The 15,118-nt window shown below is 44.7% G+C and overlaps 1 protein-coding gene across 1 annotated transcript; it reads right to left on the minus strand.

Annotated features, from left to right (window-relative positions):
* Positions 1 to 14,144: 14,144 nt before the first annotated feature.
* On the minus strand, positions 14,145 to 14,693 carry LOC116472309 (dynactin subunit 5-like). The gene has a single exon (XM_032758033.2). The coding sequence runs from the start codon at positions 14,691 to 14,693 to the stop codon at positions 14,145 to 14,147; it is 549 nt and encodes a 182-aa protein (XP_032613924.1).
* Positions 14,694 to 15,118: the final 425 nt, after the last annotated feature.

Below are 15,118 nucleotides of genomic sequence, written 5' to 3' on the forward strand. Positions count from 1 at the left end.
GAGCCGGGAATATAGTGGGTGCTCAAGTGCTATTTATTATATGAATTCATGATTTAAGTGGGCTTTGTTCAAACTTAATATGTCGCCTTCATTAGCACAGTATTCTTGAAGCCGAGTCAGTGGATATCTGTTTTACTCCAGATTGATCTGCTACTATCAGCTGTGTTCTTACTCGCCTCTCTGTGCATTTACTGGTTTAGGAAGGGGCAAATGAAGGGGTTCAGGAAAGGGAAGAAGGAGAATGTGGTTGGCAATTTAAGTTCTCAAGATGAAATAAGTTGGGATTTTTAGCTTGTTTTCCCTACCTTGAACTTCCTGAAATTATATGCAGCCCATTTCTCTGGGAAAGGTATATGGTTTTCATGAACAACTCAAAGAATTCAGATCCATGACTTTCCAAAATAAACATCATTAAGAATCACTAAACTAAGGGATTTTTGATGCAAAAATTAACGTGATTAGACAATCTGTGCCAAAGAGTAATATACTAAAGGTGATAGAGAAACTAGTGCAAAAAGGCCAAGGTCACAAACAGACCTACAAATGACTGTAAAATAACTCACACTGATGTTCCAGTTCTCCCTTGCAGCCCTTTAATATGCTATTTCAAAGCATTATAACTTAAAAGGATGTTTATTAACTACCTGCTCAGCTCCTAAACTTACGTTAACATTGTTATATATCCTAACTGAATGTGAAAAGTCATTTTCTGACTTTTAAAAAACTAAGATGGAAAGAAAATCTCAGAAACTGACAAACTGAATGCTTAGAATATCACCTATAAGAAAACATAACATAGGATGTTTCACTACACCATCTGCCTTAATCATCAAATTGTTACTCAAATACTTTCAGGTAGACAGTCAAAAGCAGCTGATTTGCTGTGACAGCATTTCATTTAACTTAGCAAGTGAAGGAGGAATGCTATTAATTCATTTCCTAAATCCTCAGAATGCTGGCTTATCCCCATCCAGCACAACCACTATTATTTTACCAAAACAGCAATCAATTTAGCCTCCACTTTTTTGCTTTTTCAAAGCTCTGCTACTTGCCAATTTGATTAGCTTTCAAGGTGTCTTTGGTGTTCCTGATATTTTGTAACAAACCAAAGTTAGATTTAACAGAAAGAAAATCTTGGAAATTTGCCATAATGTGTATGTTAGTACATACCAATTTTAAATTAACTATCATGTTCCCAATGCTTTTCTACTATAAAGGAGCAGATAATATGGCTTTTTCTGAGACAGAACTTTCCACCTCCCTCCACTCCTTATCCTCCCATCACCCTATTGGCTCCCATCCTTACCATTGACCGGCAAGTTAACCAATAGCTATGTTTGAAGCCACCTAGAGCTCTTCCCAGGAAGATGACAGAATCACCAATACCCCTTATTAGCACTTATCTGCCTGCTTCATCATGCTAAGTGTTATAAAAAACAAATTAATCAGATGCAGCACTTGGTCTCTAGATGTCTACCAATCAAGCAGAGAAAAATCTGTACTTGCATACAAAATAGACATCTGAGTATAGAATGGCAGAAAGAGAACTGACCTGGGGGACAGTACTCAGTTGAGAAATTGCAATTTAGTTTGACATCAGTTGAGTGATACAATGGTTATTAGAGAACAAATAAATAAATCCACACACATATAGCCTTTGCATTTTATAATATGTTAAGGCTGCTTTTAAGATCAAGCACTGCTGCCTGGGACTTGTAAAATGGAGGAAGCATAGGCCAGTAGAACAAGTACTGAACTGTGAGTCCAAACACTGGGGCTCTGAGTCATTCAACTTCTGCGTTCTTGTCACTTTGTCTCTTCCACCTATAATAGTGGTGATCCCTAAAGTCCTGATATTGACTATCTTTCTGCTATCTCAATCTTTCCTCTCTCATGACCTTGGACAGAGTGAGAGGCTGGGAGACCTAGGGAAACACTGAAGCAGCTGCAGAACCTGATACCTGAGGCACATAATAGTGGAGAACCCAGTGGCATTGATTTGGTTGAGAAGTACCCAGTCCAGAGCCAATGTGCCAAACCCAGCCAGGAAAGCTTGGAAGGAGGGGTGAATGTGGAGGCCAAAATATCTGGACCATAAGGGCTAATGCAGGATGACTAGGCTGGTGCTTGTTGTGCATATTGCACAACTCCAGGGGGCACCATTTTCTCATAATCATTTTAGATTTGTATAGTTATTTTGACAAACTTGTGGAAGATATTAGAAAAGTGTCTTGAGGAAGGATGCTATTTTCTATCCCATACTAGGTTTCAACCTGGACTAGCTGACAGGCCTGAGATAGAGGGATGAGATGAGTAAGCCAAGCCCCAAGGGATGGTTCAAGGTTGAACCCCATGGCTTTAGGAGCCCAGCCTGGAAGCACACACTTCCAAGGTTACAACTATCACCACTTTGCAGGTATTGCCCAAATCTCTATCCCTAAAACTGACCTCTTGCCAGCCTGCTCTATAAATCCATCAAGAGATTCTCTACTAAAGCTCAAGGCACCTACTCTACTCCTCTTCTTTCAACCAAACAAGCTCCACCTGCTCACTTCCCACTTCTGTTGAAGGCCTCATAGTTCCTTCATTGCTCAAGTCTGAAATCCTGAAATCAGCTTCGAGTCCTTCATCCTTCTTCCACTTCACTATTCATCCAGAGACCATGCCTTCTTCCTTTGACAGCCTCTTGCATCTATCCCCTCATTACCAGACCTCCTGCCACCACCCAATTCAAATACTCATCTCCTCTCCTTTGAACCACGCAGTACCTTCCTAGCTGGTCTTCAGAGCACCAATCTTCCTGCTTCAATACATTGTAGATAGAGCTGGCTAATTGTCCTAAACCACTGCTTTAAACACATCACCTTCTGCCCCTAAACTTCACTAACATCTTCCTGCTTAGTGAATCAAAATCAAACCGCCCCCAAGTGGCACAACACCACGATTCCCCCCACTCATGTAGGCAACACTCAGCAATACCAAAATCCCTTATTTTTCACAGTTAACCAGCCAGTGACCTAGGGAAACAATATCTCTAAGTCTCCGTTTCCTCACCTGTTAAATGGGGATATTAACAGTACCTACTTTTAGAGCCATTGTGAAGATTAAATACAGTAATATATGGAAAGTACTTAGCATGCTGCGTAACTGTCAGTGTTGATAATGATGATGATGAAGACAGTCTCCCCAAAACACCCTTCAAATGGCTTCATTTAACCTCTGACTCACAATTGTTCTATTTTATATTCAATTTCCACCAAATTCACTAGCTATTAGGCCCAATAAATGCATTTAATATAGTCACTTGTTTTTCAGTTCCCCCTCTAGCTTCCCCAAACTTGCCTTCTCTAGCCCTCAAGAAATGGAAGCTTCTTGGACAGAAGTGAAGTAATGGGGAGTCCAATCCACTTATCTCAATGCTTTGACCAGACCCTTTCTTTCATGTAAAAATCATGCAAATCAGGCAGGGCTCACGCCTCGAATCTCAACACTTTGGAAGGCCAAGTTGGGCTGATTGCTTCAGCTCAAGAGTTCAAGACCAGCCTGACCAACATGGCAAAACCCTTTACAAAAGAATATAAAAATTAGCTGGGTGTGGTTGTGCACACCTGTAGCTACTCAGGAGGCCATAGGTGGGAGGTTCATTTAAGCCAAGAAGTTGGAGGTTGCAGTGAGACAAGATCACACCACTGCGCTCCAGCATGGGTGACAGAGCAAGAGCCTGTCTTAAAAAAAAAAGAATTATCCAAACCAAATTTTCATTAGAGAAGCAAGAAAGACATTTTGTCTCAATTCTTGAAAATGTTAAGTCTTACTTTCCAATAACATTTAACTACGTATTTTTAAGAGTAAAATATGATTTTTTTAAGAATGAAATAGAGACTTAAAATAGTTGAAAAACAAACTGTCTTCCCAGAGTATAGAGAATTAGAGTGATAGAGTGAAAAGAATATGAAATTCAAATTTAGATAGCTCTCGGATACAATACTAGCTTCTCCACTCCCTAGCTTAAGCTCTGCTCAAGAGAATGGGAACTTGAGTGTAAATCAAATGACAGGCATCCAAATCTGGATACCATCCTTAATAGGAAATTACTCTCTGAATCTCACTTTCCTCATCTGTAAAGTGGAAATAATAATACCCACTCTGTAGGCTGTCGTGAAAAGTAAGTGGCACAATCTGTAAGGACCCAGCAGAGAGTCCGGCTGAGGTACCATAAGGGTCTGCTCTGCCCACACCCGTTGCCCACCATAAGTACTGTGGCTTAAAGAATACCTGTTGCTAGAGAACGGGCCTTGCTTTCGAGCATGTATAGATGTTTCTCTGGGCTGCACATCCTGGAAGTTAAAATAAGAGTGATGGCAAGGTTTGGCCATTATTAGTATTATTAGTATTAGTATTAGTCCTCTCAGGCTACTTACCATAGCAAAATTCCATAGACCAGGACTTAAACAACAGAAATTTATTTTCTGTTCTGGAGGCAAGAAAATCCAAGATCAAGGCACTAGCCAGGCAGGTTTCATTCTGAGGCCTCATCTCTCAGCTTGTAGGCAGCCACCTTGTCACTGTGTGGTCACGTGGCCCTTCCCCAGTGCCTGTGGGTGGGGAGAGAGAGAATGAGCTCTCTGATGTCTCTGTTTATAACGCCACTAATCCCATCAGACCTAGGCCCCACCCTCATAACATTATCTAACCATAGTTCCTTCTCAAAAGCCCCAGTTCCAAATACCATCATATTGAGAATTGGGGCTTCAGCATCTGAATTTGGGGACAAGGAGGGCACAAACATTCATTCCTTAGCATTACTTAACACTGCCCTTACTCATCATTACAGAATCCCAACCTCCCTCCTAAGTCAACATATCTACTGGGGAAATCCCCAAGATATGTCTCCATGTGCTCACCAAAGTGTCCTCTCGGCCACCACATGGCATCAGCCATTTTTCTTCTCCCCTGCTGCAATGCCTGAGGTCTCTGAAACTCAAAGGTGATGCCAAAGCACAAAGTCTCCACGGACACCATGGGAGAAAAACCTCCAGCATGGCCAAGGCCACGGCCTCCTGTTGTTTCCTCTGAATCTGCAGTGCCAGCCCCAAGAAGCTGCTCTTGGTGCCACAGCTACAGATGTGCCAATGCTTCCCATCCCACCACAGCCAGGGCCCCAGTGTCCTGACCAATAATGCAGCAGAAGCCCTCCCAACTTTGGGCTGGGCTGTCTCTGAGATTTCAGAAAACAGTTTCCTCTTCTTCAGTATTCAGTCGAGCACTGTGTTCACTGCACACAGTGTGGCACTTGCAGGAGCCCAATAAACATTGTTTAACATGCAGTGGCCTGGGCTAGAGGGAGTCCTGCAGAATGAATGCTATACTCAAAACTGTCCTTTATCTCTGACTCCAAGTCATTTTTCTTTTTTTGAGATAGAGTCTTGCTCTGTCACCGGGCTGGACTGCAGTGGCACCATCTCAGCTCACTGCAACCTCCCACTCCCTGGTTCAAGTAATTCTCCTGCTTTGGCCTCCTGAGTAGCTGGGATTACAGGCACGTGCCACCACACCCAGCCAATTTTTGTAATTTTAGTAGAGACGGGGTTTCACCATGTTGGCCAAAATGGTCTGGATCTCCTGACCTCATGATCCACCCGCCTTCTTCAAAAAAAAACTTGTGTAGCTCAGTTCTCTCTCCCCTGGGGAAAAGAAGTAGGTTCCTCAAAACCAGAGCTTTCCGACCAGCATGCTGCAGATAGGTCATGGTGTGCCAGGAGATATCCTTCCCCTGAAGTATCCAGGGTTGCTGGGCTGGCACTGAAGGTCAAAAGCCGCAGAGCCAGGCCCCCTATGCAGACAGCAGCCCCTCAGTTTACCTCAGTGTGGCATACCATGACGATCATTCTCTATGTAGACCATGAACAGGAGGAGGTTGAGAAGCACGTCCTCATACTGAAAGCCCCAGCAGACCCTTCTCTCATTCTGTCATGTCTGGACCCTAGGACAAGCCCTGCTTAGGTTCAAGATGCCCTCCCTACCAAGAATTTGTGAGTGCAGCATCATCTGAGTCTGTATCCTCATTTCTACACTTGCACTGGAACTCACCCCTTCTTTTGTTTCCTTCGCATATCTCTCGATCTTGCCCTCAATTGTTTTCTCAATAGCTTGACCTCTTCATTTGGACTTGACCTCATGCCCCAGCCACATCGTCCCCATTCTGCTGCCCCGTCCTCGTCGTTGCATCTTCGCAGTAATTTATTCTCTTACCAATGTTTGAATGGAATTCCTTAAAATCAAGTGCAAAGAGGAAAGGGACTTTGCATTTGGGGGTAAATTTTTAGCAGAACCCACACACTTTGCTACTATTAAAAGCCATACTATAAAATCAAATGCTGCTCAATTAACATCTTTAAGCAAATGGACGCATTAACTAATCAGCATCCACGAGAAAGAGAGCTGAGAGGGAAATTATGCATAAGTGCAATTCTTCTGGTCAAGTAGCTCTGACAGTCGATGAAAAGAAGGGTGGAAAACTTTTCTGTGTGAGGATAAACAGTGAGTACCTCACCTGCCAGGAAGCACTTGAAATTCACTCACTCTTTGAACTTTTTTTTTTTTTTTTAAGATGGATTATTGCTATGTTGCCCAGGCTGGTCTTGAACTCCTGGGCTCAAGCAATTCTCCCACTTTGGCCTCCGAAATGCTGGGATTACAGGCATGAGCCACAGCGCCCAGCCCACTCTTTTAACTTTCAAGTCTGACAGCTCCTTAAATGCAACTAGGTGGTGATTTCTCTGCAGAACTGTGTTACTTTCCTAACTAAAACCTTCCTTAGTTTGTTCCACTCATTCCTCACTAAACTATGGGAAATAAGAATCAAACTTTTCTCTCCCAATCATCTTGCACATGGAAAGAGAATGAAACTCCCTCTTTCAAAAAAGAAGGGGTTGCTTCCTGCTGTACATGGTTTGCTGTATGTAGATTGATCAATATTGAAAAAAGAGGTTTACATGCACAAGGAAAGAAATTGAAGGGGAATATTTCCCCAGAGGGTTCAGTGGAGGTATTTTTGCATGTGTACAAGTGGATTCAATATTACCACAACATGATATTTTCAATTTATTTATGAGAGTTATTTAAAAGCAACAGGCATTGTACTCTCTGGGGACAGAAGCCCCACAAGGCCAATTCCTGCCCTCACCTTAGCCTCACGGACAGCGTTCCCATCCTGGACCCTCTGTGACACTTTACAACTTAATGAGATTGAAAAAGAAAGGACAGAATTGTGGTGGTTAGCAGTAATGGAAATTAGAAGCATTTTGCAGCCACCCTTTTATTAAACCTTCTTCCCTGACTCCTCTCTCCCAGCGATCATAGTCCCCGTGTGCAGGATTAGAAAGTTCTCTTGCACAGAAGCACCTTTCTGATATTTCAGTCTTCACCATTCATTCCTTTGACATAATTAAGGCTTTTTTTCTAGACTGTCTCTGAAAATGCAAATATCCCAGAGACAGAAAAGTTGAAGACATGCTAAGGAATCAAGGTTTCAATGAGATAGAAAATTACACTAGTCATAATATTTCCATGGTAATTTACAGTTGATTAAGCACTTTCACAGGTCTAGCCTTATTTGATACTTACTAACAAACATATGACTTAGAAAAGCAAGACGTATTTTTGGTGTTATCATTTCAATTTTACATAAAAGATTCCTGATAACCAAAAATATTGACCCAACACTCCTATCCTATGCAAGTTAGAGAGCTGATTACAGACTCAAAACCAGATTTCTGCCTATCCAAGAATGGAGCTGGCCCCAGTCAGTCATTCTCACTCTTCCCTCTCCCTTGCCTCTCCTGCTCCCCACACTGATCAGTCCCCAAGTCTGTGGCACCAGAATCCTAGCTGTGCCTGGGTCCCAAGTCCAGACACCCTCACCAATTTTCTGCCCCATTTTCCCGAAGTCAGGCGATTGTCTAAAGGACGCTGGGTCCTGTCCTTCCTTCCCTACCCTGCACCAGCAACCCCACTCTATACAATTCAACAATAACAAATATTTATTGAGCACCTACTGTGTGCCAGGCTCTAGGCATTAGGATACAACATTGTAGGATGAGACCCAAAGGTCCTTCCTCCCAATCAGGATTCTCTTGCCAGAGTTCTATGATCTTTATTTCAGTGGTGAAGGTAATGATAACGCCTAAGAGCTGCTGGAGAGATTACAGTGCGTGAGTGACTATTCTCAGCATTTGACTTATGGTAACTCATCCAATCCTTATAACAGCCCTATGAGGTATTATTCACATTTAACAAATGAGAAAACTGAGACAGAAGGAGGTTGCCTAGTAGGACTGCACACCTGGTAAGAGGCAGAGCAGAGGTAGACAGAGGAACCTGGCTCGCAGTCCACACCCTTATCTCTTAGGCTAAGCTGTAAACTGGTGGAAGCAGTGGAAAGAGAAACAACCTTTAAACCAGTATGTATTAATGTAATACTTCTCTGTGCTCGGGCCAGGGAGATAGAAATCAATGTAAGTGCCTCATGGAAGGAGCTTCCTTTCTCCACCTCCTTTCAAAGACAAGGCCCACCCATGGAACACTTCTCTAGCAACAGGGAGGGCCCCAGGCCTCCAAATTTACTGTTCATTTGCCCATTCTGTCTGCACACCCTCGATCTGGCCCTGCCTTTCTGATCACCGCTAATGCTGGGCCCCGGCTCCCAAGAGTCTCCCAAAGCCCCATTGGTCTGATAACGCTTTGGCTGTTGCCTCCAACTCAACCCAGCACACACTCTGAGACCCATTTCTGATCGTCAGCTCTCAGCCTTCACACTTCCTGACTTAGGTAATAGGTCAGCCCATCCCAAATTAACCTGCACCTTCCCCCACCTGGAAGTGGGTTAAGATACTAGCTCAGACTTACTACCTATCAGCACAATATGCATGCTTGACTCATATTTGTTCCTTTGATTCACTTTCATTCATTTATCCCTTCAACAAATAATGTGCACCTACTATGGGCTAGGCATGTGTAACATACTTTACATGTATTGTACCTTTAAATTCTCCCAAGGACACCATTAGGTTTCTATTACCTCCATTTTATATATGATACAGCTGAGTTGTCAGCACTTTTATCAAAGAAGAATTTGCTATCCGCAAGCAACTTGAGGTGGGCTTACCTTTCACCTTCCCGCCCCAGCCCTTCAACAGGCACATGGCAGACAGTTGTTAAATTGGGCCAGATTAACGAGCCAGCTGGGCACTGTGTGCAGCCTACCTCCTGATGACCCCCAGTGGAGATCTTGCTGTTCAGAGCCCTCTCTTGTTTATATTCACTTAGTGAAAATCGGCCTGGACGTCTCCTGCATCATCAGCAGCCACCAGGCACAGTATCCAAGCTTTGCAAACTAGGAATGGTTAAAAATTTAGCTCTTGCCATGTCTCTAACAGAACAGAACCAAAAGCAATCATCTGACGTTAGGGGGTGCCACACACAAGCAGTGAGGACCTCTGCCAGCCCAGCTTCCTCCTGGGGAGGTGAGTTTTTTGCCTGGGCACATGGAAAAATAACATATATGATACGTGCTCTTTTCTTTGCCCTGGAGGCCTTGCCAGCTGTCAGCTCTGTTCTGACAGGTCCTAACCATAATGAACCAGTAATGCTTCTTCAGGTCCTTGCTAAGCGTTAGATTCCTAGGTGATGCCATGTGCCAAGGGAGATCACCCAGAGACTCTGATCCCAAGGCAGCAGCCTTACTGGGGAATTTTAGCCCAGGATTTTCTCCAAACACAGGGGCACTAAAAGTCAGACCTGACCTGACTGGAGGGTTTAGAATTTAGAGCCAATTGACCAAACACCTCCAAAGAAAAAAGCAAATGGTTTTCTGAAGACAGTGGTTCTTGCTGTTTCCTCTTAGGACTCCATTAATAAAATAATAATAAAAATAAAGTCTCATTAAAAGAACATATTTAATGCTAGCTTCAGCAGCACATATACTAAAAAAGAACATATTTAGAACAATTATTCCCTTCAGCAGGTTGTAATTCCTGTAACTCTCAGGGAACAGCTTTGGGCTCTGCATCGCGACTCCCACGCAGGACACAATCTGTCTGTCTAGAAGGGAATGAGTCAGCCTGCAGCAGGAGGGAGGCAGGCTGCAGCATCCTCCCCATGGAAACTGCACAGCCAACCTGGGTTTTCTTACAAGATGAGCTTTTAACCCAATAAGCAAGTCCCTTCTCTCTGTTTCCAAAAGAGGAGTGTCTCAGAGGCTTCCTTACTATAAAGGAACTGTCCTGTCTCAGAAGCCACTGTCCCACTCCAGAGCAGGACTGATGCCCACTCAACTCTTCCCCAGTCTGGGTTTGCTTGCAAAACTCTATATGCGCTTTTGACCTCTCCTATCTGTCGGGTCCTCATGCCGTCACTATTTCCAGCTATAAATCTGATTTTGCAGGACTTCCTGACGTGCACTGCAGGCATTTTGAGCATGAATTGAATGCTAAGCCCTGTGTTAGGTGTTAGTAATTTAGGCTGGGAAGGGTGAAGAACAGGATCTTCCTGGGTCAGGCCCGGTGGCCATTATTCCTTTATCTTCCCACCCTTCAGCAACAGATAGGCCTTATAGCTGAAAAGGCAAAGCTGAACACTGGCACGTCAGCCCCAGTTGCAGAATTCCTGCCTTCTCCCAGCCCATTGCCTCTCTGCGTTATTCTCCCTAGAGGATCTGCCCCAGGAGCAGAGCCATGAGTGAGGGGCCAGGCCACCTCTGTGTGGCCAGAATCCAGAGCTGAGCTTGGGAAGCTCCTCTTTGAGGCTGACTCACGCCTGACAGAGGAGCTGATTGGACATTCAAGGGTCATCATCTCCCCGCGTCCCCTTGCTGCTGGGGGTGTTTCCTAATGTCCACCCAAGATGTTGCCTCTCTTCCCTATTCTGCCTTAAGGGGAACGATGCTCCAGTCCCCTCCTGCGTGGGGCATACTGACGGCGTTCTCTGCCATCGAGGGTGTGTAGATTGGTGCTGCACCTTCCTCCTCTGCCCCACGCCTTCCTGCTTTCTGTCCATCTGACTTTTTCCAGTGCTTTCCACTGTAGCCCTCAGGAGGCACTTGGCTCCATCATACATAATTCTGACTGTCATCATCCCTCCTCCATTTCCTCAGTCAGCTCTGTTACTTTCTCCTAAACACCCACAAGTGTGCATCTATTCCAGCAGCTAAAAAGCCTCATTGTGCATGAGGCTCTCCTGTCCGCACTGTGAAGGAAGCAACTGCCACTTCCAGAATCAGGGACAGCAGCGTCTTCCGGCTTGCTGAAGATAATGTTTTTCTTCTTACAGTCCCACCCTTTTCAAGGGCAGCTCTTCACAGCTCATTTTCCTTACCTGGGCCAGGTCTCCCCTCACTGTGGCCAGAGTGGTCATTCTAACATTTCTTTTTTTAAAACCATCTCCAAATGGTTCTTTATTGAACACCCACTTTGGCTAGGCAACGTCTTCCCCCTGCCCTCTAATCCAGGCTCAGGTACCCGTGCCAGGAGCATCCTCAGAAGGCACCTCCCAAGACCAGGAGTACTGAGAGATTGGGCAGAGGGTAAGGGACAGCAGGGATAGGGAGGAAAGTGAAGATGCCAGGGAAAGAGGAGAGGCCTAAACTGGACAGCTGACCCTTTTTCCTACCCAGCACCCATTCATCCCTTCTTCAGGTAATCTCATCCACCACCACACCATCAGCACCAACTCTCAGTCTCTGTGGATACATGCCAGGCCTGTCCACTCAGTGTATTCCATCTTCCTGGCCACAGTGATGACTTGAGGCTGGATATCTTCCTTGTGTGGACCAATGAGAACTAAATCCAGCAGTTCTGTCAGCAAATGGGAGCTCTTTTTACCAATAACTCGTGCTGTGGGGCCACATCATGAAGCCCAAGAATAAAGCCAACTCAAAGGAAAGCAGAGCTGAGAGCCGAAGAGACAGATCCCTGTTTGGAGTTCTGGGATGCAGCCAGAAGCCCAACCTAGCCCTGCCTTTTCAGCTATGTGAGCCATTAAATTCTCTTGCCCCAAGCCCACTGGAAATAGTCCAAATCAAGGTCCTTCCCATCTGGTTGTTCTTCAGCAAGTATTCTGAGGACAAGGAGACTTTCTTCTCTAGGGTTATAAAAGTAATTGTGTGGTGACAGACTGTTCTAGGTCCCTAGGGTGAGAGCCACCATGGAGACAGAGTCCAGCTGGCCTTTCTGAGGATACACACTCACGACTATCAACATCTTCAAATACATCAGCACATAATTATAAACTCCTATTGTTTGTAGTAACTATTGTTTTTGTCTTCCTAGCACCTTGTTCTGGAGGAGAAAAGGTCATGATCCAGACTGGATTAATCACTGTGGCAAGGCCACAATGACTGATCCAAGAGGACATGGGAACTCACAACAAACCACTGAGAACTTCGGGAGTTTCCGAATTAGAACTGGACTGGAAGAAACCTTTTATTCAGGACCCCCAAGCTAGGAGGATGCAGGTCTGGAGCTGTCAGCTGTTATGGCCCCAAATGGCACAGAGAAGGCTCACGTGCAGCAGGAGGAAATGAAGCCAACACAGAGGCCTGGGTGAGTTTGCTTGTCGTCTCCCAGTGGCCATTCTCCCCCTGCTCCTTTTTACTAGGAATCTCCTAACTCAGAGTTTTGGCTGCCTAAGTAGAAACTAAATTTGCAGCCTCCCTTGTTGCTAACTGTGGCCACATGGCAAGACAGTAGAAACCTGGGTGCCTGATGCCATCATGGAGCCAGCCGCTTGCCTGGCCTGGACCAGGTGACTATCTCTGCACTGTTAAGGTAGAGAGAAATTAACTTCCATCTTGTCTGAGCTATGTATTTTCGTTGTTTTAATGTATAAATGTTTTAAAAAACTGACAAACTGGAAAGGAGTTCTAGATGGAAATAGTGGAAATGATTTCATACAGCTGTTCTATTTTGCAAACCCCACAAATGGACATTAAGTCAGGATAGCTCCTGCTAAATTCTAACCTTCAAGGCTGAACTGTTCTGCCCTATTCACTTTCAGATCAGAGCATTAAGCAATGCCAACCTTCTCAGCCCCTCATTTCTAAATCTTCCTTCTAAGCTAAGAGGTCAGAGCAGAACCAGGAAGGGTTGTGCTATTGGCCAGAAGGAGATGATAAGAACAGCCCTAGCAAATTCATTTACTCCTGGGGCTCTGTGCCCACAAACTGATTTCAAGAGTCCTTCATGTATAGATGCAAACGGTCTCCAAGTACAGACATTTTGGTGTGAATTGTAGAGTTTATGGCACATACGGGGTAGGCTGAATTTTTCTAGGCCAGGGAGCAAGAGTTCACAAATGCAGTGTCTTCAGTAAAATAAGGTAAGTACCTTGAAGCAAGGAGTAACCACCTGACTAATGCATCCACATGAGAGAATCAAATCTAACACTTGGCAGAAGTAAAATCTGGGATGCTGAGGTCCCCACTTTTAGTGAAAGCCAAAGGCCCTAGGTCAAAATGGTAAAAAGCCTTTTACTAACTACCCTAGGACAGCTAAGGTCCATTTAGGAAGAAGAGAGAGAAACACTAATCACTCCTCCCTTCAAGTTTTAATAGCCAACAGGAATCTGGGCTCTGAAAAGTCACAAACACCTTTTCCCAGGATTATGAGCAATTGCAACAACTGGCCAAATGTGTTAACAGCAGAAAAGCTGGGTATTACCTGTGTGGGAGGCGCTCAGCATGGGCAGTGTATGGCCGTGAGCAGCACACCAGCTACATAACCTCCACACCAGGAGGGTGCTGCTGCTGTGCAGGCCCATTTCCGGTGGGATTCAGCCATGCACAGGACCAAGGGGCTGGAGCGTTGGGAACAGATGATTCTGTGTTCCACAGATAATGGTACAAAGTGACTGGTCATAGATAAGGTGTAAGCACAGCATTTGAAGACAACTCTTCCAGACAGTCCATCTGTTAGTAAATTCTTAAGAGCTTCGAGCCTTGAGGATTGAGAAATTCTAAAGAAATTTTTTAAAAGAAGGAAGGTGGTAGATGTCAAAGACACAAGAGCTCTTTGTAGGTGCTGACTGGCTTACTTTGTCCCCAGGTTCATCTTAGAGCTCAAGCAGATTCAAGATGTGAGGCAGAGACGCTAGACTTGTGTCAGGGGCAAAAACTTCTGATAGTAGCTCTTGGTGACATCAATCATCAGCTCCTGAGTGCACTCCAGGAGGTCTCCTGAGAAGCGTCTGGGGCAGCCTGAGAAGACAGTGAATGGTGGGACCACAGTTTCTGGAGGTAATGCTGTGTTGTCAAGAATTTTGCAGCAGTCTTTCAACAAACACCAGCACCCAATCACACAGTTCTTGCCAACATGAATGCAAGAACCAATCCGAGCTGCGTTGACCACACACTCTTCCTCAATAAAGACATGATCCCCAATATGTAAAGGAAAGAATTCAACACTTTTGCTGAATTTCTTGAATGGTGGCCTTATGACACCACAACTTTTCACAACACAATGACGTCCAACTCTTACGTTTTCCAGATCCCCTCGGATAATACAGTCATTCATCACAATGGTCTTGCCATTGAGAACTATGTTCTGGCTTCCACACAACACTGACTGGAGACTGACTTTGTTCCCAGATGCCGTCTTGATGTACTCAGACTTGTTGTAGAGCAGCTCAACCAACTCCATGGCCACTGCCTCCTTCCCTCAGCCCCGGATCCTGTCAGAGTCAGTCAGTCAGTCTTTCTGAGATTCCAGCTACTTCCGCCATTCCAATATTTCTATCTGGCCATGGCCTTTCTCCGCTGAAACCCTTAAATGAGGCCACATAGGCCAGGGGCTGTGCTAAAAAGCATGGTCTCTGAAGCTGGACTACCTGGTTTCAATCCTGACTCTCATTTCTAGCACAGGCTTCTCATCTGTAAAAGGGGAATAATAATAGCCCCAGTCTCTTAGAGTTGCTTTAAAAACTGATTGAGGTTAGTAGTAGGCTTAGGACAATATCTGGCATAAAGTAGACATCTGTAAACACTTGTTGTTCCCCACTGGTTGCTATTTAAAATCCAAGCTTCTTAAATGGTCGATAAAAGACTTTACAGTCTGTTCCACTTACC

Source organism: Hylobates moloch, unplaced genomic scaffold (genome assembly GCF_009828535.3).
Source record: "Hylobates moloch isolate HMO894 unplaced genomic scaffold, HMol_V3 SCAFFOLD_8, whole genome shotgun sequence".
Taxonomy (NCBI): domain Eukaryota; kingdom Metazoa; phylum Chordata; class Mammalia; order Primates; family Hylobatidae; genus Hylobates; species Hylobates moloch.

Excerpts from the sequence above, each read along its gene's own strand:
- LOC116472309 (XM_032758033.2), bottom strand. The coding sequence starts at position 14,693 with ATGGAGTTGGTTGAGCTGCTCTACAACAAGTCTGAGTACATCAAGACG.